This window comes from Ursus americanus, chromosome 31, assembly GCF_024610735.1.
Source record: "Ursus americanus isolate L20-20 chromosome 31, mUrsAme1.1.p, whole genome shotgun sequence".
NCBI lineage: Eukaryota > Metazoa > Chordata > Mammalia > Carnivora > Ursidae > Ursus > Ursus americanus.
In genome coordinates, this window is record NC_142157.1 from 10,534,905 (window position 1) to 10,562,539 (window position 27,635).

A 27,635-nucleotide genomic window follows, 5' to 3' on the forward strand; every position below is an offset into this window, starting at 1 on the left:
TCATTTATTAAAATGTGTATTTATTCCATAGTCTACTTTGTATGGGGCTGTGGCCCTATTAATTATTAAATAATCTAGGTACTCGTTTTTAGCCTAGTCATTTCGACTCCAATTCTTCCATGAACTTGGCGACTGCATCTGTCTGAAGGGACCCAAATCGTGCTTATCATAAAATAATCCCCCAAGTATGCACACATACACACAATCCTTTAACACGCGTTAAAAGAAAACCCCATACTCAAATATGCAGACTAGAGGTTCATTTTTAAGCAAAAGTTTCAAATATACAAAAGAATCAGGGGGGAAAAAAAAAAAAGAATCCTACATGGCAAATTCTTCTCACGTTCGGATAACAAAGACCGATTTGGGGAGAAAGTACACAAATGTGGCATGGATTCCAGTCCAGGCTGAGCAGCATTGCCAGACAGAAGGTCCTGCACGAGTGAAAACACTGTTACTTAGTGTATCAGTGGCCGGAGTCAATGTGGGGGGCAGGGGGACCTAGTGTTCTTTAAATCTCAGTTGATACAAATAACCTTCACTACTGAAACCCTTTCTAAACCCGGAGAAGAAGAAAGTGTTAGTGTAACACTGCGAAGAAGGAAGGCTTGAAAACCAGGAGCGTGATACAATCAAGTCTGGCTAACCTGGGATCCAAAATGCTTAATTTGGTCTGAGACAAAGCCAACTGCTAAATTAATCAACAGTACAAGTAGGCAGTGACTAACGACAAGGAGTTTCGTTTAGCAGGTTTGGTTTGGTTTTTCTTTTTTGGTTGGAGGTAGACACATTTCAAAAAGCATTCCCGAGCAACGGGATTAAGCGGATGAAGATTACCTCTGCTCACAAGACAGCTCCAGACGCTGATCCGCCATATCCGACCTGGTATAAAGAAGCGTAAGATTTGTCTTAGGTGAAAGCTAAAAACCAGGATTACTCTAACAAAAACATGTGGGTAGGACACTGAATGATGGGCAGGACACATTTAAGAAATTCTCCACACTGCAAGAAAGCTACAAATATGCGTGTAAGGATAAACAAGATCTTGGTCTTATTTAAAAAACAAAAAACAAAACAAGCCAAATCCTACAGTTGAGACCTTGCTATGAGTGACAACACATCTTCATATGTATAATTAACACGGAGTTTCTTAGGCTTCCCGCTTAGTTTTTAATTTAGGACAAGACACCGCTAAATTTCAGACAAAATATATATATAGATATATATTTTTTTAAATCTTTACAATAAATCAAGATGTTGGAGCTTACACAGAGCACATTTTAGTTTATTAGGTACTCAATTCCAGCTCCCTCAGATGCAAATAACCCTGGTAACAGTGTGTACGCAGTCTTCTCGTTGCTTTTTATAATTTTAAAGCAAATAATACATTTGACTGTATTTAAGAGTCTGTGCAAATAATCCTTCAGAAGAAATATCCAAGATTCTGTCTGCAGAGGTCATTTCGTCTCTCAAAGGTGATTCCGCGAGTTCGTTTTTCTTCAGATAAAGTGCTCCTGTCCAGCCGAACTCCGAGCCTTCAAGCGTCCCAGAACTTCGGTGCGGGGTCAGACCCCGTCATACGAACTCCAGCTTCCCGTGCCCGCTGTACATGCCCCAGTGAACGAGCGAGAGGATCTTCTCGTTGCTGAGGTCCGCTTGTCTCATCTTGTCACAGGTCAGACAGCAGTTCTCGTGGCCGCTCACCGGCACCATGCACTCCAAGTCTAACTTGGCCACCTGCCCCTTTTTGGAATGGTGTCCGTGGAAGCTGTAGTGCAAACGGGACAGCATCTGCTGCCGCTGGTCCTGCAGCCTCTTGTTCTCACTTCGGAGCATCCTCAAGGCCAACATAATCAGCAACACCAGAATCAGGCCGCCAGCGATGGGAACGGCGATCACGGCCGCCCGGAACCACAGCTCTTTGGAGGAAGTCAGCTCCTGCACTTTGGTGATGAGGTTCCTGCTGCCGTCGTGCTGGTAGCGGTTTCCTTGTCCTAGAGCGACACAAATGCGTGAGCAAACTGCGGTCGCCCCTCCCGCAGGGATTCGTGGGCACCCCACGAGAGAGCAGCTTACGCTGAAATCAACAATATTTACAAACTACACGGTGCCCAGCGATGCAAAGATCAGCTTCCAAAAACGGGCTGTTTAGGGCCAGTCCTCACTGAACGGTAAGGGTCTTCTGGGTCTTCAAAATGTGGAAAAACCGGGCAAAACCTATTATGTAGACAGACATCTCACGCTCGGGCAGACATGAAAGCTACTCAATAGAGATTCATCTTTGCATCCAGCCATGCCTCTCCCGCTGGTGTCTCTAATTACATTAACAACAAAATCAATAGCAGACATACAAAGTCGAGGCCGCCGCGCGCCTCTGGAGGAGGCTGGCGCTCTGGGGAGAGGGGGCTTCTACCTACCTGAGGCCTCCCCCTTGGGAGGGGCGAGCACATCATGCAGCCCTCGGTAATTGCACATATCTTCGTGACAGCATTCCAATGTGGGCACGGTGGTGCCAGAGTGGTTTCGTGCCTGTTTGGCTTGGCAGAGGTCTGCTGTGCTTGCGAGAGAGTCCAGGCAGCCATGGGTGAGCGGGGAATTTGTGTTCTGAGGATCGAGAAGTCTGGAGAAGCAGGCGCTCAGCTCGGATTTACACATATAGCCAGTGGCCACGCAGTGGGCCGCATCACAGTAGCATCTGATTTCACCTGGAAACAGTGAGAAGTTGTGTCAACTGCCTTCCGAGACCAGATAGAGCCCTCTACCCGGGCAATCGCTCAACCTCAAGATCAAAGGCACGAACTTCTAGAATATTCAGCTGAGTGCCGGCAGTGGCAGCCCCAGGTGGATTTGGGAGAGCCCGCTGTGCAAGCCAGTGCTTAAATTTCAACCCAGTTAAATGTTAATTTTAGAACCGTATTAATCCCAACTGCAGAGAATCAAAGTTCAATTGCGATTTCTGAGGAGCTCGCGAGTAATTCAGAATAGTACTCCTGGATATGAAGGAAAATAATCATCGCAAGAACTTCTCCTACCGTAAGGTAAATTATACTGTTTATTCATTTTAATCCTACGTGACCGTACAACATAAAAATGCTAGGCTTTTTGATTTTGTCAGTATAAATATTTGATCGGAACTACTGAATTGTTTACTACCTTAAAGGGCTGTGCCAAGATTTAAGAGCTTTAGCTAACACCTTATAAAGTTATTAACTAGAAACACAACAATCTAGAAATTGCTCCGGTCAGGAGGTTTTAAAACTATGAAACTGGGCAGCTATTTGCAACCTCTCTAGAAAAGGCAAACTTTGCCTATAAAGATCTTTTCATGCAGAGGAGCTTTTAGTCAGTATATTGTAAAACAGGAACTAGGCAGTTTACAATTAGTGGTTTGCTTGCCAAAGTCAATTTCTTTCAGCCCAAATGGAAAGTCATAAAACTGGGGGCGGGAGGGGGGTGGGTGAGGAGGGGAGGAGGGTGTAAAACAGCAAAGCTAACTTCTCCTCCCCTTAACCCCCCAGTTTTACATGTAATTCAACATGGGATCTAAAAGGGGAAACATTGAAACTGAAAATCCTCTGCTGGTTGAATGAAAAATCCTTAAGAAAACCTCAAATTTTTCTCCAGGAAGTGATTAAAAGTTTCCTTTATAAAACTTATTTGGGGAGTTGCAAGTCGCTGGTAACATTTTGCTGCAATGCACGCTCTGAGGCTTTTAGCATCAATCTCTGGTTGAAATGATCTGGGTCTCAGAGCTATCACTAGTACTGTATCTGACCCCCGTGACTCTGGTCACTGTCAAGATGCCACAACTAATGCTACTGTAAACGGAACTGAGGCACGCACCTCTTCCCAGCTTCCCAACCTGAGGCTCTGGGTCGTTACTGAAACCCCAGCTCTGAAATTAAACACCAGGGGCTGTGGTTTTATAGACCTCTTCCTACCCTCTCCTTTCTTCCTCCTCCTCCTCTCTGTGAATGTGAATGCCTGAGTAAGGTGTCTCATTTAATCATCTGTCCAAATTCCAGGCCACTCTATGGTATGCTCAGTTTTCATCAGACGCTGCTAATGCTTTCATTCTAGAAAAACCTGACAGCTAATCACAGATCTTTGGCAATCTGAGTTTAACCGTCCAAAGCTGGAGGTCCTGCTCCAGCCTCAATCCGCGAGTTCCCTGTCCCTGTCCCTGTCCCAGTCTGGGCCAAAGTCCCTTCTCCAGGAAGGCCTCCGAGTTGGAACCTTGCTTTTTAGAGGTTCTCTCTCCTCTTTCCAAGCTTACTTGAAGTTTTGCACAAAGCTCACCAGTCTTATGTGGTGATGACTACGTATCCCTCGCCTGACAAATCCCATAGACAAGATTTAAAGTAGAAATAAAACAGATTCAAAGTCCATTTTGATCCTATTCACCTCAGACCGAGTGCAGAAAAAGAGCACTGAATGAAAAAAGAAAAAGAGTGAAATGTTTACGAGAGCCTATTTAAAATACTGTATTTTCAATGACCTAAAACAGTCTAATAAAATTTTGACAGGTAACTACGAAAGTTCTAACAACTTTTTTTTTTAATTGGAGCCACATTTCAACAAGTTGAATGGACTTTTGTATTACTGTATTAAAACTATATTTCTGTCGTTTCATAAAGTTTCTTCCTGTGGCATGCAAAAGGCCCAGAAAGGGGACTGGTATTTGGAAACAGTGAACAATGCTCTTCTGTTCCCCCCCTTTCTTGTTACTGTATGTAGTGATTAAACAAAAATGTCTGCTTTAGTCAAGATGGCTACAGGAGAGACTGCTGGCTTCTTTTAAAGCTTTTGAAGTCCACAGCAGTCAGAAATCTCTGATCCCCTAATTATATCATTATCAGGCACATAGTTTCGGTATCTGTGACTTCATGTCAGCCTCAGTCCCTCCCTGTTCTGCCGGCCTTTGATAGGGCCAGGAGGCTCCCCTCTGCAGGCTACCAGGGCTGTTATTTAGGGTTAATTACACCCTTCCTTCCAAAATAAATAAATACTGTAGCACATCATCCTTGCTGGGCTGGCTTATCCTTTAACCTCATGCCTGCTACATGGCAATTAGAGGAAGGGGGGGTAGTGCAAAAGTTAAATAACGCTTCCCATTAAGAAAAAAAAAATTATCTGTTCACAGAACAGTAGGTAGAGTTCATGGCGGGGGGAGGCGGAGGAATCCTTGAAACCTAGGAGTTTGGGTTATTTCGACCTAAAAGGCGAAAGCCTGCAGGGGGAAAAAGAAACTGACCTTTTTCTTCTCTTTCTTTTTTCTTTCCTTCCTTTTCTTTTCCTTTTTTGGTTTTTGTTTTTGGTGGTAGTGGGTAAACTATGAGCTGAGTGGGAAACGGGACCACTGACAGAACCCACCCCTCCCCGCCCGAGAAGCCACACAGCACACGGAGACACACACACTCGCTGGCTCACAAAGCCGCTCACTCAGAGACACACACGAAGGCACACGCGCGGACGGAGTCACACCTGGGGACGTGCGGGGCCCGCCCGCACTCCGGCCCCGCGCAGCTGCGAGCAGGCTCCGCGGTTCGGCGCGGCCGCCCCCGCCCGCGGGGTGCGGAGGGCGGCTGCTGCCGGCGCACACGACGGCCCCGCTCCCCGGCTGCAAACGTTCAGAAGTTCACCGCGGACAGACTTACAAAAACATTTTGACAACCACTTGCCCCGAGGTCTGACTCCACCTCCACGCGCCGGCTCCGGGACACCCGAGGGGGCGGCCGCGAAGCCACCGCCGCGACTTCTAAGAACAGGCAACTTGTCGCGACCTGCGGGCTCCAGCGCGGGAGGAAACCTCGCCCGCCGCTAACAAAGCCTTGGCAGCCGCCTTCAAAGGCCCGCGGCGCCGGCCGCCCCGGGACCCGCGCGCGCCCCTCCCCGGAGAGCCCGCGCCTCGGCCGGCCGGCGGGCACCCACCTTTGGTGAGCAGCACGGCCATGGCGCAGAGTTCGAGCTGCAGCCAGATGAAGATGTAGCTGGAATGGCGATCCATTGACGCCCCCCACGGCCGCGGCGCCCCCGCCGGCTCCCGGAGCCGCGGCGCAACTGCAGCCTACGGCTCCCGGAGCGCGCAGTGCATGGGGGCTCCCCGGGGCGGCGGGCGCCGTCAGCGACCGGGCGAGGGGCCGGGCCGCGGCCGGAGCATGGAGCGCGGCTGGAGGGGCGCCGAGGAGCCCAGAGGACTTTCGCGGCCCGACTCTGCGGCCACCGTGCTCCCTCGCTCCGTTCGGCGCCGCAGTCCCGGGGGGGCTGTCGGCCTCGCTCCCCCTCAGCCGGCCACTCTGCGAAGGGAGAAGCTCTCCGAGCGCGCGCGGAGACCGTCAACCGCGAGCTCCAGCCTGCGCCCGCCTCGGCCGGCCCGGGTCCGCGCCGTAAATAGCGCCCCGCGCCTGGAGCCGGCCCGACACCGCCCCGCCCCCAGCCCCTCCCCGGCAAGCTCCAGCGCCGTCCGATTGGCCGTCAGGCTCCAGTCAATCATCTCCTCAGCCAGGAGGCGGGCCCAGAGGGGGGCCGGGAGGGACCTGCCCCGCGGCTCCTAGCGGCGCCGGCGTCTGGGGCTGCGGGCGGGGAGTCTGCTGTCTCCCGCGCTCCCCCTCGCGGAGGCCTGCGCGTCCATGACCTTCGCGAGGCGCGGGTCGATCCCGGCCTCCGGGTCTCTGGCACTCGCCTCCGGGACCCTCACGGCTCAGACTTGGGCCGGCGTCCCCCAGCCCGTGACTACTTTTTTGTTGCCCCCGAAACACGCAGGGGACTGAGGGGTCGCTGGCGGAAGCCCTCCCGGGCCACGCTGCGCACTTTACGAACCCCAAGGACAAGTGGCGTTCCCCCCCGGCGTGCGCCATCGGCCCAGGCCCCCTGCCGAGCCCTGCCGGCTCGCGTGTGGCCGAGGAAGGGGTTCTGTTGGGAGCCCGGAAGGGGGTCTGCTTTCAGCCTTCTCCCTCCTCCTCCCCCCCTCAGCGCATCCGCCTCCAGCCGCCCGCCCTGTGATCAATAAAGCCCAGACAGACAGACTGTTGATCAGTGGGAGCCGCTAAGTTCTCCTGGGTAGACAGGGGACGAGTAGCCGGCTAGAGACACTTAACGAAAATTAGCAAATCCAAAAGCACCCGGCGCCAGCGAGACGACCCAGGCCGAGACTGACACTCAATTAAGCACCCCCCAAACAATCGCAGGCAAACACACCGGCTGACCCTGATCAATATCAGCCCCGCTGTGATCTCCTTTCTGAGATACTAATTCATTTATTAGGACTTGCAGGGCTGCCGGCCCCCAACATACCCAAAGTCAGTCCTAGAGGTTTTGCTGTTGTTGTTTTTTAGTTTTTATTTTTTTGGAGGTGAAATTCAACTTAAAATTCTTATCTGAGGGAATACTCTTGTATCCCTTCCTCCCATAAACTGAGATTAACAAAAGTCAACCATTTGAGAAATTTCCTCTTAGGATCAGCCAGCATTTCCCTACCTGATAAAATGTCAAGGGGTGGCGGGGAGAGAAAAAAAAAAAGCATTTAATGCTGGGGTGGGAGACGTAAAGTCAAACACTTTAGGACCGTGGTACAGCGATGAGCTTTGAGGCCAAGAAAAAAATATACATGTCTGGAGGACCAAAAATCAGGGTGAACCTTGTAAATTAAAGTTGTCCCTCCACAGAGGACAGAGGGTACAGTTAATGAAATTGCCTTTAAAAAATGTTTATATGCCGAAAAAAGAAAATAATTTCATAAATTGATGCTCTGCCCATTACTTCACTAGCTCAGAACTGCATCTAAAAGGATGGGAGGGCACACCCAGTGGACGTTTTAAGAGGAAGTTAAACTGGTTGGGGCACCAGGTAAACAGCAGGCATCTCTCAAGTGGTGGGCTGACCCTTGGTCCTGAGCAGGACTTTGATTAGAACTTCCTGACGTCTAATTCTTTGACAAGTTAACAGTTCCAAGGGCTTCATGCAGACAATACTTCCCAGGTAATGACACAGTCTTTCTTAACTCCAGAGAGTCAATTATTAGCTAAAAGGAAACTTTTAGAGTATATTCATTCAACTATCTTGAAGTGCCCACTGTAGGCCGGACTCTGTCTGGGGTTGTGAAGATGTCAGAACCTAAACAGTAAATCACAAACGATGGAGGGGACGATGATCGAGATTTATGCGCACAATGTTATGATGCATAAGGAAAGAAGGGGTAACTAGCCCAGGAAGGTATGGAAGTCTGGAGGGTCTGCTGTAAGCAGTGATGTCCGGCATGACTCCTAAAGAACAAAGAGAATCTCGAGGAGGCCATTACAAGCATAGAGGACCACAGGCACATAGGTGTGACATTTACTGATTGTGTTGGGGGATGTGGGTGGTCAGCAGGGGATGGGGAGATGGGACTGCAAGCAATTCTTTGTTGCTGGAGCATAAAATGTGAAGCGAGGAGCAGGGAGAGATGTTCTAGAAAATAATGATATTTCCTTGTAATGGAGATAAATACTTGTTTAACAGGAGGCAGTCTAGGGGGATGTGTTGATGAAAGTTGTATTGCAGTAAACACTTGCTGAGTGCCTTCCCAGCCCCACTTCGGAGGACCATCTGATTCCTCTGGAGTGGGCATCGGCAGCCTGACTGGGGGCCTCGGTCTCTCTGGCCATAGGTACTCACATGAGCCTAGTTGGGCCGATGAAGTACTCTCTTCTGAATGGTTGGCCAGAGATGGCGGTCAGTCTATACAGGTCAATTCACAGGTGGCATACAAATTCACAGCCCACCTGTCTGCAAAGAAAGAGAAAAATGACAAAGGTGTAAGTCCAAGTGGATTTCCAGTCATTTGGTGTCACTTCAGGTCCTCAGGTTCCTTATTAAAGTTAACTCAGGCACTTTAATAAGTTCCCCATTTTTACTTAAGGTTCTTTTACTTTCAACCCAAAGGATCCGAACTATGATACTTGCATTTTATTGAATTAATTTTGATTTTTATCATTCCAGGGTGTATACTTTTTTGTTCCAAACACAATTCAGAATAAGAACTTACGATCCATTCTTCAGACAATGATTTCAACTCTTTTGTTTTTGTTATTAGTGTAATGGGCAGACTTTTTAAATGGCTAGAAATTAGTTTTAAGAGAAACAAGTCTGCACTTTGTCTAATGGTTTTGGAGCAGACATGGACTTTTCAACTTAAGTGAATGAGAGTGTTTGAATCAATGTGGATAGTCAAAATTGGTTTATGGATAATATGTCAATTATGAGGCCCTATTGATAGTTGAGAGAATAGGTAACAATTTTAATTCAATTTAAGACTCGAGGAAATTGTTTCTCTACTGAATTTTACTTGCGTTTTGTACCTAATTCAGTTATTACTTCCCTACACGTAGGTTGGTAAGTAGAAGAGAAAATAGTAAAAGCTAGTGTCTTTTGGAAATTTAAATTAAAAAAGGAAATCAATGACCAAAATTCTTTTTACTCTTATGAAGGGAATTCTGAATATACAAGCTGGAACCAGCTATCTGTACCTAAGAACAGAATGCTGAATCTAGGCCTAACAAACTGAAATAATTAAACATTATAATAGTTTAATATTATTACCTTCAAAGAGTGTTCTAGATATGTTTTATCCTCAGACGTATATGGACATATATATAATGTGTATAACGTATATAATCACAACACGTCGCTATAACATATTTTTATGGTTGCTCTCCACCGCGGAATAACTTTCTAAATTTAATTTTTTTTTATAAATAGCCAAAAAAAAAAAAAAAAAGGTGGAATTGTGGTTTACGTCCAACCCATTTTGTTAACAAAGATATAAATACCAATCTCCGCTTACTCAGATAAGGCCGTTGTTTCCCAAGTTATATGTGATCCCCGTTTTCAGCAATGCCTCTCTCTTCACAATGCAGATGAAAAATAAGTCTCAGTACATTGTGTTCGGAGAGAAATAGTTGCGTTCAAGTCCCTGGCTAGCGTACACACAACTCTTACAGTCTAGGGATAGAATCTAACATTTCTGCCTGTTATACAAATCTTCTACGAACTAACAATCCACAGAGGTTAGATAACACTTCGAATTCCCAGTAGCAGCTTTTTAAAAAAGTCATTTGTTCTCAGTAGAAGTTAGGAGTTCAGGATTGAAATTTACTTTCATTGGAATAAAGTCAAAGTGAGAGATTAGCCCAGCCTAAAGGAATGGCTATCTAGTGAAGTGAGCGTTTTTTTTAGAGGTGGTGGTGGGGGGGAGTTGTTTTTTCTTTTTTCCAAAAGGAACTGACTGCAGAGTCCTGGAGGTAGTGTGATAGGACCTAGAAAAAAGACTGAAGGTCACATTCCACAACGCCCACCCTCCCACAAGCTAGCAAAAATGCTATGGGGTCTTACAAATAAATCCTGCAGTATCTGTTGGCTTGAGGTTTCCTTGAGAAATTTTAAAGCAACTTGGGGCACCTGGGTAGCTCATTCGTTAAGCGACCGACTCTTGATTTCAGCTCAGGTTGGGATCTCTGGGTTGTGGGATCAAGTCCCGGGACAGGATCCTCACTCCGTATGATGTCTGCTTGACATTCTCTCCCTCCTCTCCCTCTGCCTCTCCCCCCTCTCAAATAAATAAATAAATCTTTAAAAAAAATTTTTTTAAAAACAACTAAGTTTAGAATACAGAAAGAAATGTCTCTGGTTAAAAAACATTGCGTTATGAACTTAACAATGAGTATTATTTATAATCTAATAGCATCACATATATTCTGCCTGATCCTTGACCATCAGCCATAGCCTTTGTTCTATTCAGTTATGTTAATATAATTAAGCCAGTAGAACTTTTAGACATTCTTCAATAACCTGCTAGTTTTGCCTACCTGATGGCAAATAACCAGTTTGATTCCTTTTGTCCTTTTAACTAAAATAGTAAATCAATCCTTTAAAGCGGAGAAATTACTTTAAACAAATCCTTACTTAGAGGAACATCCGTGACCCAGAATGCTATTCGGTAATGCAAGGAACAGTATTTTTGAGTTCTGTCTCCTTAGCTGACAATACTTTCCCTGGGGGGCGCCTGGCTGGCTCAGTCGGTGCAGCGTGCCACTCTTGATCTCAGGGTTACGAGTTCGAGCCCCACATTGGGTCCTGAGATTACTTAAAAAATAAAATCTTTAAAAATATATAAATAAAATAAAATTTGCACATTTATAGTACACTGTTGAGTTAGACTTTTTTAATTAAAAGAAAGAGAGACCCACTCAAGATAAGTTAATTTAGGAGGGGTTTCTTGTACAGATACAATAGGCTTTTTGTAAGGATACAGCTAATCGGGAATCAAGAAGCATTACTTATCTTGCTGGGAAGCCAGCCTCCCTGGAACCGGAAATGAGAAGATCGGGGTCTCCTGTCCTAAGGGTTGTCTCTTTTCACTTCTCTCGCCAAGAGCCGGCATCGTGTCCTTAGCTCTAGTTTTTGCTCTGTCATAACTTCTGCTTGCTTTCATCCGGTCATAAGCCCCCCTTACGTAGCGGCGACACTCAAGAGATAGATGGTTTGCCTTCCGTCCCCATGGCAAGCTACCTCGACCCTCTGGCTTCCCGATTCCCGATTCCTAAGTGAGTCTGACATGCAGGTTACATAGGCTTCTGCTCAGCTTGTGGTCTGTTCAGCTAGGGTAGCGTTCCCGGCTGATCTAAACTCTGGCTGCTACCCTGCACCAAGGTTGTGGGCCAGGAAGACCAGGAAGGGTGGGCAGGCCAGCGGCATAAAGCATAATATAGATATACTCTTACTATATACATATGGGCTACACATGCGCAAAGTTTAAGTCGCCTATGAAATAGTATTGGTGAGTTCCTTTAAATTATTAATTTAGTGTGAATTTCTCACTTGACCGTTTGCTGTAATCAAAAATAAACTTCTTGGGACCAAATGAAGACAGCTCAGCTACACAGACCAAAGACTCAGAACCTTTCCAGAGCCAGGACAGCAGGCCCACTTGGAACTTTTGGATTACTTTGAATATACAACAATCTTGAATATCCTGTCTTTTTAGTTGACTACAGCAACGAAAAGAGCTTTTTTTTTTAAAAAAAAAGATTTTATTTATTTATTTATTTATTTATTTGAGAGAGAGAGCACAAGCCAGGGGAAGGGGCAGAGGAAGAGGGAGAAGCAGACTCCCTGCTGAGCCGAGAGCCCAACGTGGGGCTCGATCCCAGGACCCCCGAGATCATGACCTGAGCCAAAGGCAGACGCTTAACCGACTGAGCCACCCAGGCGAAAAAAGCTTTTTTATCAATTTCCTGAGAAAGATGGGTATTTGGGATGACTAATTACATAGCTTTCCCCACACATGTAGTTTGGATATTGGAGGCCGGGGTGCCTACATACCTGTGAGCAAATGACATTGCTCAGCAGTCTATATGTAATACGTAAACAAAATTCATCAGCTTTCAACCAAAAAGCCAAAATAGTCGCTTGTTTCTTTAGAGTCCCCAACCTTCACTGCCCCATGCCCTGTCACTTAGCTATTCCTCATAAAAATCACAGGAATAAAAAAAAAGAGTTTTCTAAAGAAACGGCATTGTTAACATGGTGACTATACTTCCCTTTTCATTCTGGCTATTCAAAGAGATTATAAATAAAGACCAGAAAATACCTCTATTATGCTTTCTATTCCCTTTGATGACTTTCACAATGTCATCCAGAAAAAATTTTCTTTTTTAAGGAATTAAAGTCAACAAGGGAATTCTGAATGGAAACCCTTGAACTTAGTCAATGAGGAAACAACAATCCACTAGGAAATGAGAACTGAATTTGTATCCATGCTCCACCACTCGGGGTGTTGTCCCCAGCAAATCCATTGTCCCCGGGTGCCCCTCTTTCCCCTCCCATAGAACGAGGACCAGCCTACTGGGTGGCCTGGCTGTCTCAGAGATTGCTAAGGGGGTAACATGAGATAGGCATGTTAACGGTGAACCCCTACAGAAATGTTAAATGGTTTTGCTTAGAAACAGTGAGCTTATCCAAATCTGTTTTTGAATCATCTGCACAGATTTATGGTAGCTTCAGGACTCTTCACCTGGTTCAGGATTTTCTTCTCCCCAGCGCTGATCATTTGAAGTGGAAATAATGCCACTGCCAACCCAGTCTTGGCAGGGTGATGATATCTCTCTAAACACGGCGTGAATCTTGCCAACACAGGTTAGCTCCCATGCTGGGTGGATAGTCCAAGAATCAGCCGAGACAAATTGGTTGGCTAACTTATCATTATGCAAGAAATGGAGCTGCTCAGTAAAGGAAGAGCCAGAATTCATGCCCCTCATCTTCTGGGAAACCCAAGAAGTTTCTCCTACCCCGTGAAGGGCTTCTTTAAAAGATTACCCATCTCCGGTTCCATAGTATTTTTCAAAGAAGTGTGATGTTGGTTACTCAAGGTCAGCAAGAAGCATTTCCCAATAAACTCCTGATTGATTATGGATGTATTTGCCATGAACTGTACTCATGAGCCATACTCCTTTTTTATGGGTCAATAAGACGACTGAAGAGGCTCCTGCCCTCACAGTTCTTACAATCCTGCCCTCCTTCTTTTAGGTGACTGCCTAATTTTAACAAAGGTTTGTAGAAAGGGCAGGCAGGCCAGGCATTGGGGAGGGGAAGGGTTGAAATTCCTTTATTCCTAATCCTTCAAGTCATCCTGTGAAGACACCGACAGTTCTTCAGGAAATAGGTGAGTTCCGGCCCTGATTGTTGCAGGTAATGCGAAGAAAAAGGTCTGTGGTTTTATTTATTTATCTATCTATCTATCTATCTGGGGTAATGTACAGCCAAAGCCTCTTTCAGGTCTAAAATCTTTTTGTTTCCAACAGTCAGCCAAAGTCCAGCAAGAGTCAGGAGACAGAGAGAGAGATGGGGATGGGTGGTCGACAAGGAGGAATCCTCCATATTGACAGATCCGGGAAGTTTCGGGAAAGTTAACTCCAGGCTCCACACGTTGTTACTGGATCCCGGCTTATGGGACTGGAAGCAGAGAAGTACCTGGACGTACTAGTTTAAGGATAAAGTGGACGCAGAGGCAAGCCCGTTTCAGTTCCCGTTGAAAATAGAGTAGCAGAAGCAGCTCCACGCCAGACCAATCAATGGGATATTAGTATCGGTTCTAGGGAGCAACCGATCCCCCTTCCCCTCCCCCCACCCCCCGGCAAGAAGAACGTCCGGAAAGAGAAGATGGAGAGAGGGGAGGGCGAGGCTGGGAGTGGCGGACAAAGGCGGACGGCTGGGGCCGAGAGCGAGAGAGCGAGGCGGAGAGACAATGAGACCGAGCGAGAGATCCCTCGGGGGAAAGCAAACGCTGCAGAGAGGCACCAATTATTATAATTGAAGGTAATGGTGCCGAGGCGCCAAGGAGCTCCGCTCTGTTTTACATCATTCGGCCCCGACCCAGACGCACCCGCACCGGCGCTCGGCTCCTCCCGCGCCGAGTCCACGCCCTCGGGGGGCTCCCTGCGCCCCGCCCCGCCCCGCCCCGCCCCGCCCCGCCCGCGCCGCTCGGCCGCTCCCCCGCGGCGCCGCGCTCAAGTTCAGGTGCGGGCCGCCCGGCCGCGCTCACCTGCCTGACTCACCTGCCCGGCTCGCCCCAGCCCTTCTCGGCCTCGCCCCGCCGCCTCCCTCACTCGTGACTAGTCTCCCGACACTGGTCCCAGAGCAGAACAAGGGGGCAGACCCTTCCGGTGTGGCCAGATCCCCCCACCCCGAGCCAGAAACAACGCTGTCCTTGTCCTTGTGCCCTGGCGTGTCTTTTCAGGCTGCAGTTCTGTCTTACCCCACCATCACCGCCATCACCCCGTTCCCCCTTCCCCCTTAACTCGGGAAACGTAAGTGGGGTCTTCAAAATAAGCCACGTGGGAAACAAAACAGATAAACATAGGGGAAAGGACCAGTGTTTGATTTGGGCCAAACATCATGACATCTCTCTAGAGCTGTATTGTCACGGATCAGATATGACCCGTAGAGTAATCTCTAAGAGCATTTCCGGGTTCTGCGAAAGACAGCCTCAAAAATGAAATCAGGGTCAAAAAGAGCAAGTGACATTACCTTCTCTATCAAGTCAAAGTTACTACTTTTCAAGAAATGCTTTAAGAAGGCCTCCAAAAAGCAGCCATGTCCAATCTATACTTTAGAATCTTTGTTTCTCCAAAACAGATGTGAATAGTAACACAAGTATTTGACAGGGTGACTTGGTGCTCATACATGTTTAAGTCCAGCTCAAAACGATGACATGTTCTCCTGGAGACTGCACTGATTGGACCATTTGGGACTGCTGAGCTCAATGCAGAGTATAGCACCTTGAAAGGTCTTTGATGAAATAGAGCGATCGGGTAGGTAATGGTACTTAATACCACATTTACCATTACAGGTGAAGGAAAGACTTTCAGTGATTTAAAAAAAGAAAGAAAAAGAAAAGAAAAAGGCTTGCTTGTATAATTGCACAACACGGGCCAGTGGGTGCCAGCTACATACGCCAGCTGAAAGTTGTCAGGCAGATGTAAAATAAGGAAGAATTTCCTGGCAATAATGCTGCCTGGAGGCAGAACAGGCAGCCTGGGGAGGCTGTGGTTCCCAAGCACTTAGGTGAAATCCAGGGATGGGTATGTGAAATAATTGTTGGAACAGGTGACCCTTTAAAGTCCCTTTCAACACTGAGATACTGTAATTACAGCAACAGTTTCTGGTTATTATTCCCCCTTAATATTAAAGACGACAGTGCTGTGTCATTTTCCGAAGTAGGAAAAATGCCGGGCACTGGAACTCACCTAAGGAGTAAGGACCTAGGAGTCAGGCCACCCTGTGCTGTTCAAGACCGTGGATGTCCAGCTGAGGGGGTGAGTGAGGGCTGAGGTTCAGCTGTGACTCTCAGAACCGGCCGTGAACCCTGGAGCTGCCGTGACTGCCTGACAGGGGTGCTTCTTTCTAATTTACAAAATGAGCCTAGTATGGGCCAGTCACAGTCCTGTGACCCAGCCCTTCCTAACCTCGCAGGACTGGTTTACAGGCAGGAAATTCTAGCTGGGGCTGCAAAGGGCAGGTGACCCATCTGAAGACCGCTGATAAGAGGGGTCTTAATTGGGGCGCCTGGGTAGTGCAGTCGTTAGGCGTCTGCCTTCAGCTCAGGGCGTGATCCTGGCGTTGGGGATCGAGCCCCACATCAGGCTCCTCCGCTGGGAGCCTGCTTCTTCTCCCATTCCCCTGCTGTGTTCCCTCTCTCGCTGGCTGTCTCTCTGTCACATAAATAAATAAAATCTTAAAAAAAAAAAAGAGGGGTCTTAATTCCAGTCTGGGAATCCATACAAGATTAAGGAGAACATCTCAAAACCATTTTAAACTGATACAGATTCTCCCAGCCCCGGACAGCATGTCACCAAAAGGCATTGTATATCCCTTTCCTGACAAGGGTCTCAACAATGCCCCCTGCCCCATCTTCTTTCAGTCAACAACTGGACAGACTGAACTTTCAATGGGAATAAAGACAAATTCTGCTTGGCATGCCCTAATGACCTTCCTCCCAAGTTACTTCACCTCATATCACCATTCCTGACCAAAAAAAAAAAAAAGAAAAAGTAGAGAAGGGAGAGAAAAAGAGGAAGAGAACCCATGTAGGGCTCCTGTCTTGTTTTTTTTAAGGTTTTGTTTATTTATTCAAGTTGTCTTTACACCCAACGTGGAGCTCGAACTCACAACGCCGAGATCAAGAGTTACACACTCTTCTGACTGAATCAGCCACGTGCCCCTCCTGTCTTTCTTCATGATGTAATTGTAGTTTATTTTGCCAGCTTTTGCTAGCACATTATTTTAAGTTCCTTGATAAGTGCTCCCGGAGGTGTGCCTGGAACTGGACCCCAAAACCAGGAAGAGAATCAGCATAACGCAGCCTAGTATCTCTGCTGCTCTCAAAGCCCTGTCTTCCCCCAAACCCTGCACCTCCCCAGATGTCCTACACCTCACAAGGTCCTGAAGCAAGAGTAGCAGCGCTGGGAATAGGGCCTCTGCTCCGAATCACGAGACCCTCTCTTTAAGCACGCATTTGCATTCTTACACGTGTATCACTAAAGTTACTTAAAATAATGCATTCTTCTCTGCAGAAAAATTATGTTAAAAAAAAAAAACCCACCAGGCTAACCCTTTTCCCCCTAGCCAACACTAGAACATTCACATCTATTATCACTTTTCTTTTTCAGAGAACGTAGCGTATTCGTCTTTGCAGCCCAAAGCCACCTCCTCGGTTGGTGGACATCCCCGTGGAAGGGAGCTGACCTGTGGTATGTCTTTCTCGCCCTCATGTGGTGAGAGGGAAGTAGCACCCAGCTGGGAAGCCGGCAGCTGGGCTTTGCTCTTGGTACAAGGAGCGAGGTTATCGCAGGGAAAATTTAGAGTCAATATTTTAATGACCGGGTCTCAAAGTTGGGCAGTGACATCAGGAAGAGGGCTGTGAGCCCTGTTCCCAGAATCTTCTTAGGGCTTTGGACAATAAGGAACAAGCTTCTCTCTGTGTAGAAGGCCCAGAGAAGGTTCTGGTAGCAGGTCCAGGTATGCCGTTAAGTACAACAGTGACCATTGTTCGACACAAAACACCCTTGCCTGAGAGTGTCTATGTCACCCACCAGCAAGCCAGGACTCTTCCCAAGGAGGAGCTCATATTCTCAAAGATCCCGGTTTATTTCTTGGTTTTTAGTATTTTCGAATGGAAACGTGTTAACTGAACAGAACCACCGCAGAGCATTACCCCTAATCCCTAAAGTCTAAATGTGTGCATTGTTTCTACAAATCCACAGACTATTTGGGGCCGGCTTCAACTTTAAAAAGCAAACAAACAGAAAACCTCCCCAAGGATGAGTCAGACAGAGATCCCCTCCTTTCCTGATCCACATAACCCCGAAAGACGGGTGACTGACATTTCCCCCAGAACCACGCACGCCACTATTGTATGGACGTTGTCTGGAGCTCCCCTCACCCCCAACCTCCTCCCGCCATGGAACGTGAAAATCTAACTCTCCTTGGGGTCAAGATCAAAGCCAAGAGACTAACAGGATAATTCCGCCTCCAGCTCCCCATGAGTTGCCAGTCTAGACTGGTCAAATTAATCAAACTGTTCTTCTGTGTACTAAGAGCTACGTGAGGCCACGTCAGCCACTTTTTAAATTAAATCATGGGAATAATCACTTCCGTCTCTGATTTCACAGCTAAGGAAATTGAGAGGACGTGCGATGGCTCTCCAGGGGTCACACCGGTGGCGCTGAGACTCTGAGCGCAGGGCATTCACCTTCTGGCCCATTGGGAAGGTGGGAAGGTGTGGTGGGCCCTCACAGTCGGTTCCTCCTTGAACAAAGATACGGGAAGAAATCGTTAGTGTTCTGAGCGACGGTTCCTCAGAAATACTTTGGCAACATTATAAGGTAAAATTACCTCTTGACGCATGGAGCAATTTGAGGGAGAAAGAAAAAAGGAGAAGAGAGAGAGACACCCACATTTTACTGCTGAGAACAAGGGCTGTTTATGAGTGGGTCGAATCCCTGCCACTCCCAAACCTCTCTGGGTTCCTGTGAGCCCAAAGTAAGGACTGCTGGGAACGAGTTTTGGGGTCATTCTTGGATGGCAGTCTTTGTTACAGGAACCAACCTGCCCAGGCAGCTGTCAGTGACTGTTTGCCCTGATGCCTGATTTTATCTGCAGGCTCCTTCTGCTCAGACCGTGGCCTTCCCCTGCGGAAATGTGCTATGGGAATTCCCTGACCCTGACCCTGACCCTCAGTGCTCATTAGGCACAGGAGCAAAAACAAGGAGGAATCTCAGCCTTCACAGCAACCACAATGTTCACACCAAGCAGGGAAGTGGCAGAGACACCTCAGGGCTCCTGAAGTCCATACCCGATGTCTGTTTTGAGGACAATGGATGGGAGACCCACCAATCTTGAAGAACCTGGAGAGAACTTCAGCTTCCAGACCGAGAACAAGGAAAGTAGCCGTGACTTCCCTGGGAGCCCTGCCCTCTAGGCTAGAGGCACGTGGGTCTAACCAAGTCCCGCTTCTCCACCTGACCTTGCCCCTCCGTGCTGTACCCCCTTCTTCGAGTAGCAACTGCATGGTATTTGTGACCTGGATGCAAGAGAGCAGTGGGATGGAGGACTGAGGCATGAGTCATCTTGACGCCCACTCTCGGCCTGGTTTGCGGTCAGATCTTATTTGACCCCGTGGGGCTCCGGAATCCTCAGCCACGGGATGAATCAACCTGAAAAATGGCTTCTCAAGTCCCTCCCGGCTCTAGAATTCTAAGCCTGCTTTGTACTGCCTGCTCGTACTGGGCAGGATGAATAATGGGCTGTTAAAGGGGCCCTTGTTCTTGGTTTCTGCAGAGGCTCCAAGACCTAGTTCAGTGGTTCTCCAACGTGAGCTAGCGTCAGAATCATCCGGAAGGCTCGTTAAAACAGATGAATGGGCTCCTCCCCCAGAGTGCCTGATTCAGGAGTTCTGCCGTGGGGCCTGAGAATCTGCATTTCTACTGAGTTCCCAGGTGGCACTGACGCTGCGGATGGGAGACCATACTTCGAGAATCTCTGGCTTCGCGCTGTCCAAGAGCATCGAGGACCCAGGCTCCAGATGACACGCCGACGGATGGCCCGGAGAGATAAATCCGCTCCGCCAACCAGGAGGGGGGCTCCTCCAGACAGACACCTACCCCAGCCCTGCCGAGGGGCCCCTGAATAACCTGTCACCTGTCTCCTACGCTTCGTCTCGGGGAGAAGGGTGTCGTGGTAACTGATGTTTAGACGCTGCTCTACGGTTTTCAAAGAGCTGTGCTTCACTTCATTTGTTCCTCCCGACAAACCTACGCTACGCTAAAGGAAGACGTCACCATCCGCAGTTTCCGAGGCCAAACCTGCGGTAGCAAAACCTGCGGTTGCAAGTGGTCACGTGCTTGATCAGTATCACACAGCCAAAAAGCCGTGGGGGGAGGGGCACTCAGGACAACAGTTCACCCAAAGCTTTCGAGCCTTCTGTGCTCTTCGTACTTTGCAGAGCTGGCCGGAGTGTATTCTTCCGGGTAATGGGAACACCGTTTCTAACCAAATAATCATTTCCTTGAAACGCTGATTAGGTATGGACTTAACACATGCAAAGCCATATTATTCAGAAAGCCATTTTCTCGTGCCCCACTGTCCTAACGCAATAGAACCCTGAGCTAGAAGCCCTTACTTTTGCACTAGAGTGTGGCTTCCCAACCGCCCAGTGAATCAGTGAGTGAATTTGCATTGCATTTCCGTCATCTGCGTTAGAAGGACCAAATATTCTTCTGCACAGCCCGATGTCCTAGACAAGGACCCCCTGGATAAGACTGTCTAAAGGCAACTTTCAATACTTGGCTCTCAGGTGTGATTTGTAAAGTCTCTGATCACTTTCTCAATTCCTTTCTGGCTTCAGGTAATGCAGTTAACAGCAAGTCCTTGGAGACTGTTGGCAGACCGGGAATATAAAGTGATCACTGCAAGTGGATTGAATGAGGCCAGTCTCCTCCGTAGGCAGCCCGTCATCGTCAACAGTGATGAACTTCTGAAATAGCGTGATTGAAGTGCTGTCAGGCTCGCTCTCCGTCACCCCTTCTGGGAGCCCTGCCCGAGAAGAGTCTTTCCTCCTGAACATTCCAGGGCAGCTCTAGGGAATTCGGCTCTACTTACTGGGATAAAGGAGAAAAAAAAAAAATCACCGATCACGTTAGATGTTTCCACTGGAGGCCAAGCGGACCCTTACGGTGATTCTACTGCACTTGTTTTATTGTGAAACAGTGACTCTTGGAATTGAGCTTTTGCAAGAGAGATTAAAAACCTTGCTCGTTTACCCTGAGAGCCTCAGCCCAGAGCAGGGTCCTGCACCCCTTGTCAGTGATGCTGAGAGGTGGGGCTGGGACGCGGGGAGTCCAGACTGACCAGTGGGGAGCCCCCAACCACCACGGCTCTGAGTTGGGCTTTCTGGTCTTAAAACCAAAACCTTGGCCAGAATCTACATGTTGCCCAGGTTATATGACCTAAGAAGTGATGCCAAAATATGTTCCCCGCCTAAATGCCTCGTCCACTCCCCTCCCATTTCCTCACTTACCAAACAGAGGTCTCGGTGATCGTTCCTACCTCCTAGTAGCGTTGTGAGGATTAACTAAAATATCACCTGAGACACCGTTTTGTTTTGTTTTGTTTTAAGATTTTATTTATCTATTTGACAGAGAAAGAGACAGCCAGCGAGAGAGGGAACACAAGCAGGGGGAGTGGGAGAGGAAGAAGCAGGCTCATAGTGGAAGAGCCTGATGTGGGGCTCGATCCCATAACGCCAGGATCACGCCCTGAGCCGAAGGCAGACGCTTAACGACTGCGCCACCCAGGCGCCCCGCGACACCGTTTTGTAAGCTGTGAAGATTCATTCCTAGTATTCTCAGGGACCGATGTCTGCGGATAGAACGTGAACAGGAGAATGAGGACGAGGGAAGAACACTTGGGAAAACACTGTATACGGACTTCTCCTCGTAATTACACCGAAAGGCTGCCATAGTGCTGGAAGAGTCCAGCTGCCCAAACATGGTTCTGTTGCTGGGACTCGTTTGTTCCAGAGGCAACTTTTTAATATTACTTGCTTTTTTTTTTTTTTTTTAAGTAATCTCCATGCCAACATGGGGCTTAAACTCACAACCCCAAGAACACAGTGTGCTTACTCTTTATTTTTTTTTCAATTTTTATTTTTTCATTTTTAAACAATTTCTTATTTAACTGTCAGAGAAAGAGAGAGCAGCAGAGGGAGAGGGAGAAGCAGGCTTCCCGCTGAGCAAGGAGCCCAGTGCAGGACTCGATCCCAGGACCCCAGGATCATGACCTGAGCCGAAGGCAGACAGACGCTTCACCCACTGAGCCACCCAGGCATCCCTAGTACTGCTTACTCTTTACACTGAGATGTTCAGACTCCCTGCTCACGTTCCCTGGGTTGCTGACAAAGAACACACCGATAATGCCAAATGCTGCCCGCGGGTAGGATGCAAGGGTCCTGGGGTGCAGGCCCCACTCCCGCTGCAGGACAATCCTTCCACACCCTCAGTCCATCAGCACTGAAGAGCTGAGATGGGGGGACAGCAGGGTTGGAGAGTGATTTTCCCTAAGGCATTTCTATCCTATCAGATGAGGCCCACCACACAAACGGTCTATTTGGCAAAACATAGGGACACTTGCTGTCCTACCCAGAACTGACCTTTGAACACGTGAGAAAATGAATAAACACAAAGGAGTTAGGTTATCACAAAGTTCATTTTCTTTTAAAGTAACAAAAGTCACAATGTGTGTGTCGACGTCTGATACCCTCTGCGCTCCTTCCCGCTGCGACGGGCTCCTCGCTAATAACATCGTGAGCTCAGGCTGGAATGTCAACTGGAACCTCGCACTTGTGGCACAACCAGCTCTAACTCAGTTTAAGCATACTTGTTTTATTTGATTGAGTGTTCCAATTTACTATGCACTTCCTGAGGCCCTTGGGTTAAAACAACATCATCTAATGCAATGAAAACCAGCAAAAAAATATATTCTTTCTTTCCAATAGCACCAGGCCAATTGAATCTACCCAAGTCTTACTTAAACAGTGTTAATCAGCCTAAAGACTAAATGGTTTTCTCTCCTTTCTTTGTGGCCACGCGTTCAACTCACAAGCCCCCCACTTCTGATGGCATATAAACATACATAATTTTAGGAATAACCAAGTGCCTCTGGAAGCTAAAACGTAGTGTTAATAGTAAATGCCTAAGGAGGTTCCCGAATCATTTTGAGGCACACTAGACCAAAGAGAAAAAAGTTCAGCCTCAATAATTAATTCTAATTCTGTGACTCCTGCCAGGAGCGTGGGGTGTAAGAACTTTATAAAATTCTTGAAGACGTAAAACCAGAAAAGTGGCCAGGCAGAAGTTGGGATTTGATTTGAGGTTTAAAGCAAGGATGGGACTTGGTTGACCCAAAGGAGAAAAGAGGACACGCCGGCAGACGGAGCCACCCAGGGGAAGGCTGGCGTGCACAGGTGAGCACGCACGCGTGCACTCAACAAATGGGAAGAACTCACGCGCTGTGTGCCAGGAACAGGCTGGCTCTAGGGTGCCCGGGAGCACAAATAGCTCCTGGGACTGAAATGCTCGAGAAGGGAGACAGACAACGAAAACCAGCCAGGTAACAGATAGGGGTGCCAGGTGGTAGTTAGTACTACGGACAACGATAGAGTGGGGAGGGAAGGTCGGGGGTCCTGAGTCATGGAGCTGGGCTTTAAAATCAAGTGCCCAGGGGCACCTGGGGGGCTCAGTCGGTTAAGCAGCTGCCTTCGGCTCGGGTCATGATCCTGGGGTCCTGGGATCGAGCCCTGCATCGTGCTCCCTGCGCAGCGGGGAGTCTGCTTCTCCCTCACCTTCTGCTGCTCCCCCTGCTTGTGCTCTCTCGCTCTCTCTGTCAAATAAATAAATAAATAAATAAAGTCTTTAGGGGCACCTGGGTGGCACAGTGGTTAAGCGTCTGCCTTCGGCTCAGGGCGTGATCCCGGCGTTATGGGATCGAGCCCCACATCAGGCTCTTCCACTATGAGCCTGCTTCTCCCTCTCCTACTCCCCCTGCTTGTGTTCCCTCTCTCCCTGGCTGTCTCTATCTCTGTTGAATAAATAAATAAAATCTTAAAGAAAGTTAAAAAAAAAGTAAATAAATAAATAAGCAAATAAATAAAAAAATAAAAGGACAGATGTAGAAACAGTAGGTAAGCATATATATAGTGCAAGCATGCCTCAGAGATATTGTGGGTTCAGTTCCAGACCAACCACAATAAAGCGAATATTTATCACAATAAAGTGCGTATAATGAATTGTTTTGTTTCTCAGAGCATATGAAAGTTATGTTTACAGTATTCTGTGGTCTGTGAAGTATGCAATAGCATTGTGTCTAAAAAACAATCTTCATACCTTAATTTAAAAATACTTTGTTGATGGGGCGCCTAGGTGACTCGGTCATTGGGCATCTGCCTTCAGCTCAGGCCATGATCCCAGGGTCCTGGGATCGGGCCCCGCATCGGGCTCCCTGCTCAGCGGGAAGCCTGCTTCTCCCTCTCCCACTCCCCCTGCTTGTGTTCCCTCTCTCACTGTCTCTCTCTGTCAAATAAATAAGTAAAATCTTTTTTAAAAAATAGTTGATTGCTAAAAAATGCTAACCATCATCTAAGCTTTCAGGGAGTCACAATCACTGATCACAGACCATCATAACAATTATAATAATAATGAAATAATTTACAATATCATGAGAATTACCAAAATGTGACACAGAGACATGAAGTGAGCAAATGCTGTTGGAAAAATGATGCCATAGACGGGCTCAACGCAGGGTGACCACAAACCTTTAATTTGTAAAAAAAAAAAAAAAAAAAAAAAAAAGGCAATATGTGCGAAGCACAATAAAACAAGGTATGCCTGTATAACCCTGGTATTAAAATTTCATGGGGTGAGGGTAGGGTCGATTAGGAAAAATGTCTAAAAAGGCATTTCCCTTTTGCCCCTGGTGGGGGCACTAATGAAAACAAGTTGAAATACACTGAATTACAGGAACAGGAAAGGTGGCTAGAATGGAGGGAACAAGGGAAACAAGGAAGAAAAGGACAGAAAAATAACAGCGAGGAGTCTTCTACGTCATTAGAAACCCTTTGGCTTTTACTCTAAGAAAATGAGAGTCATTGAAGGCTTTTCACAGAGGAGTGAAATGACTTATCTTGGCTTTAAAAAGAACACTTCTGGGGCGCCTGGGTGGCTCAGTCGGCTAAGCGCCTGACTCTTGATTTCAGTTCAGGTCATGATCTCAGGCTGAGATTCTCCCTCTCCCCCCCACCCCCTTTCCTTCTCTAAAAAACAATAAATAATTCTTTTAAAAAAGAAAAAAATCCTGGCCACTGTGTTGAAAACAGACTGTAGTGAGACAAGTTGGAGGTTGTCGCTAGGGCACAGGTAGGACATGGTGGCCCTTGGTCTAGGATGGTGGAGGTAGAGGTGGTGAGAAGTAGTGGATTCTGGATATATCTTGATGATAAGACTGACAGGATATGCATGTATTGAATGTGAGGTGTGAACGAAGGAGAAGACCCAAGTAAGTTTTGGCTGGAAGAACGGGAAGGAGAGAGTTGCCACTGTGTCAGCGGGGGCCCATCGGGAGCTTGGGTCTGAGAGGTCTGTCGTATACCCAGATACAGATGTTGAGTAGGGGACTGAATTTAGGAGTCTGGATTTCAGGGGAGAGACCCAGACTGGAGAAATAAATATACATGAGACGTGGCAGTGATATTAAAAAGGGAGAAGGGGGTGCCTGGCTGGCTCAGTCAGTGGAATACATGAAACTTGGTCTCCAGGTTGTGAGATTGAGCCCCACGTTGGGTGAAGAGATTGCTTAAAAATAAAAAATCTTAAAAAAAAAAAAAGGAGGAGTGGGGAGGAAAAAAGAGGAGCAAAGAGAAAAATAGAGTAGGGGCGCCTGGGTGGTTCAGTTGGTTAAGCATCTGCCTTCAGCTCAGGTCATGATCCCAGGGTCCTGGGATCGAGCCCTGCATCCGGGAGCCTGCTTCTTCCTCTCCCTCTGCCTGCTGCTTTGCCTGCTTGTGCTCTCTCTCTGTCAATAGATAGATAAATACATAAATACATAAATAAATAAATAAATAAGTAAAATCTTTAAAAAAAAAAAGAAAGAATAGAGTAGACCAAGAGAAAAGTAATACAATAGTAGACCCAAACCCTAACATATCAATAATCACATTATTCTAAATAAAGGCAAGCTTTGTCAGAGATTTTACATGTATATATTAACATATATTATATACGGTAGGGATATATGTGTGTGTGTGTCTGTGTTATTAACGACATAGAAATACAGTTTATTTTTTTTCAAGTTTGTATTTAAGTAACCTTTACACCCAATTTGGGGCTCAAACTCAAGACCCCCAAATCAAGAGTCACATGCTTCCCACGACTGAGCCAGGGAGGGGCCCCTCCCAATGCAGTTTCAATATGCAAACACATATTAGCACAAAGCAAATGGGTGGAAAAGACACGTTATGCAAATAGTAAGTGGAAGAAGGCTGGAGTGGCTGTCACCCTCTTAAATAAACTCTAAAGGAGGAGATGCTGCCGTAAGGTTCTGAAAACGGGAACGATTTGCTCCCCCAGCTCCGGTCTAGCTACGTCACAGTTTCTTGTTTTTAGGTCCAAGCCTGATACATTTCTCTAGATAAATAAACCCTCCCAAGACCTGATCCTCGAGTTCTGCTTGAATGGACCTCATCTGACGTCAACGGGAGGTCTGCCAGAGCGAGGACTTCACAACTGAGGCCCGACTTAGTGTTCCTCAGGCGTCTACGAGCCTCTGGGATGCGCCTATGCTTCTGGAACAGAGCCAGGGCCTCAACAACTGTGCTGCTCGTGTGTCACCAGTAAGAATTCTTGGCCAAGCCACAAAGAGTACCTAATTCCAGTATCAACACAAAAGTAGTATTTCTCCCTTGTCCTCTGAATGACAGGTGTCAGTGTTGGGATTCATTCTGGCACCGCACACACTGGGACACCCCTTTCTCAGCAGCTTGTTGTCTCCACATGCTCTTCCTTTCCGTGAACCCATTTCCTTGCTAACTCAGATCATGGACTCTCCTCCCCAGGCTAGAGGGAGGCCCCTCCGTTCAACAGGCCACCCTGTCCCAAGGAGGTCATACTTCCCTCTACGTCCCCTCTTGGGCATGGAAAGTCTCCCTTTCATCAGACGTACACATTTTACAGAATTTTAAAATGCCATTTCCTGTGGAATCATCCTTAGTTAAGACAAAGAACGATGGAGCACCGCCCTCCAACGATACCCCTCCGTGTATGTGAAGACCATTGTGAGATGTGGCCTGACCCTCGTCATTACAGTAATCATTCCAGTCCCTTGCCGAAGTTAGGCACCACTGCCTCTGTCCCCTCACCTCTCTTCCAGCTCTGGGCATCGCTCCCTTCTGGCAAAGTTCAATGCTGTATGCCATTCTGGCTGGTAAGGATCTGACCTGCACGGAAAACTGGCGACCCTCGGCTAAACGGTCAGCCCTGCCTTCCTCAGAACGATTGTGCACTCCTGGTGTGTGGGCTGCTGCTCGTTCTCCCCGTGCCACCTGCCTTGGTGAGTCTGGTTCTCTGGAGCGATGAGGGGCAGAACTGGTGGCAAAGGTTGGGAGATGGGGAGCAGGGGAAGAGGGAAGTCAAGTGCATCGCGAACAGCATGAATTCCATCTGTTTTCCTTCTTGGCATCAGATGGGGTGAGAAGTTCTCAGTAGCTCGCCACCTCAGTGCCTTCTCTGCCAGCCATAGATGACTGGACCTTAACTTTTGTGTGAAAAACTCCCTGCATCATATCCACCCAGAAACGGCCTCTTCTACTCACAGGATAGGTGAGAAGCCAGCACCCCAACTGCAGAGATAGTTTTGGGGCCATAACTTCAGTGGCAGGTGGAATCTCCAGAGCGATGGACAGGAGCTAGAAGGGATGAAGCAGGACGGAAGGCTTGGGGGGAGGACTGCCTCGGCCAGTCTCATCCACATCCCCTCGGCCCCAGCCACTCTGCACA

General features: G+C 47.6%; 1 protein-coding gene and 1 long non-coding RNA gene across 2 annotated transcripts; one reads left to right on the top strand and one right to left on the bottom strand.

Moving 5' to 3' along the window:
• BAMBI (BMP and activin membrane bound inhibitor) lies at positions 1 to 6,535 on the bottom strand. Its single transcript, XM_045812819.2, has 3 exons — positions 5,932 to 6,535; positions 2,418 to 2,705; positions 1 to 1,994 (listed from the first exon to the last, which is right to left on the bottom strand). Exons 1-3 carry the CDS (start codon positions 6,005 to 6,007, stop codon positions 1,576 to 1,578), a joined length of 783 nt encoding a protein of 260 aa, XP_045668775.1. The 5' UTR covers positions 6,008 to 6,535; the 3' UTR covers positions 1 to 1,575.
• LOC148107364 (uncharacterized) lies at positions 2,840 to 25,468 on the top strand. The gene is made up of 2 exons (XR_015722398.1): positions 2,840 to 3,038; positions 5,325 to 25,468. It is a non-coding gene; the product is annotated as an uncharacterized LOC148107364 (long non-coding RNA).
• The last annotated feature ends 2,167 nt before the right edge of the window (positions 25,469 to 27,635 follow it).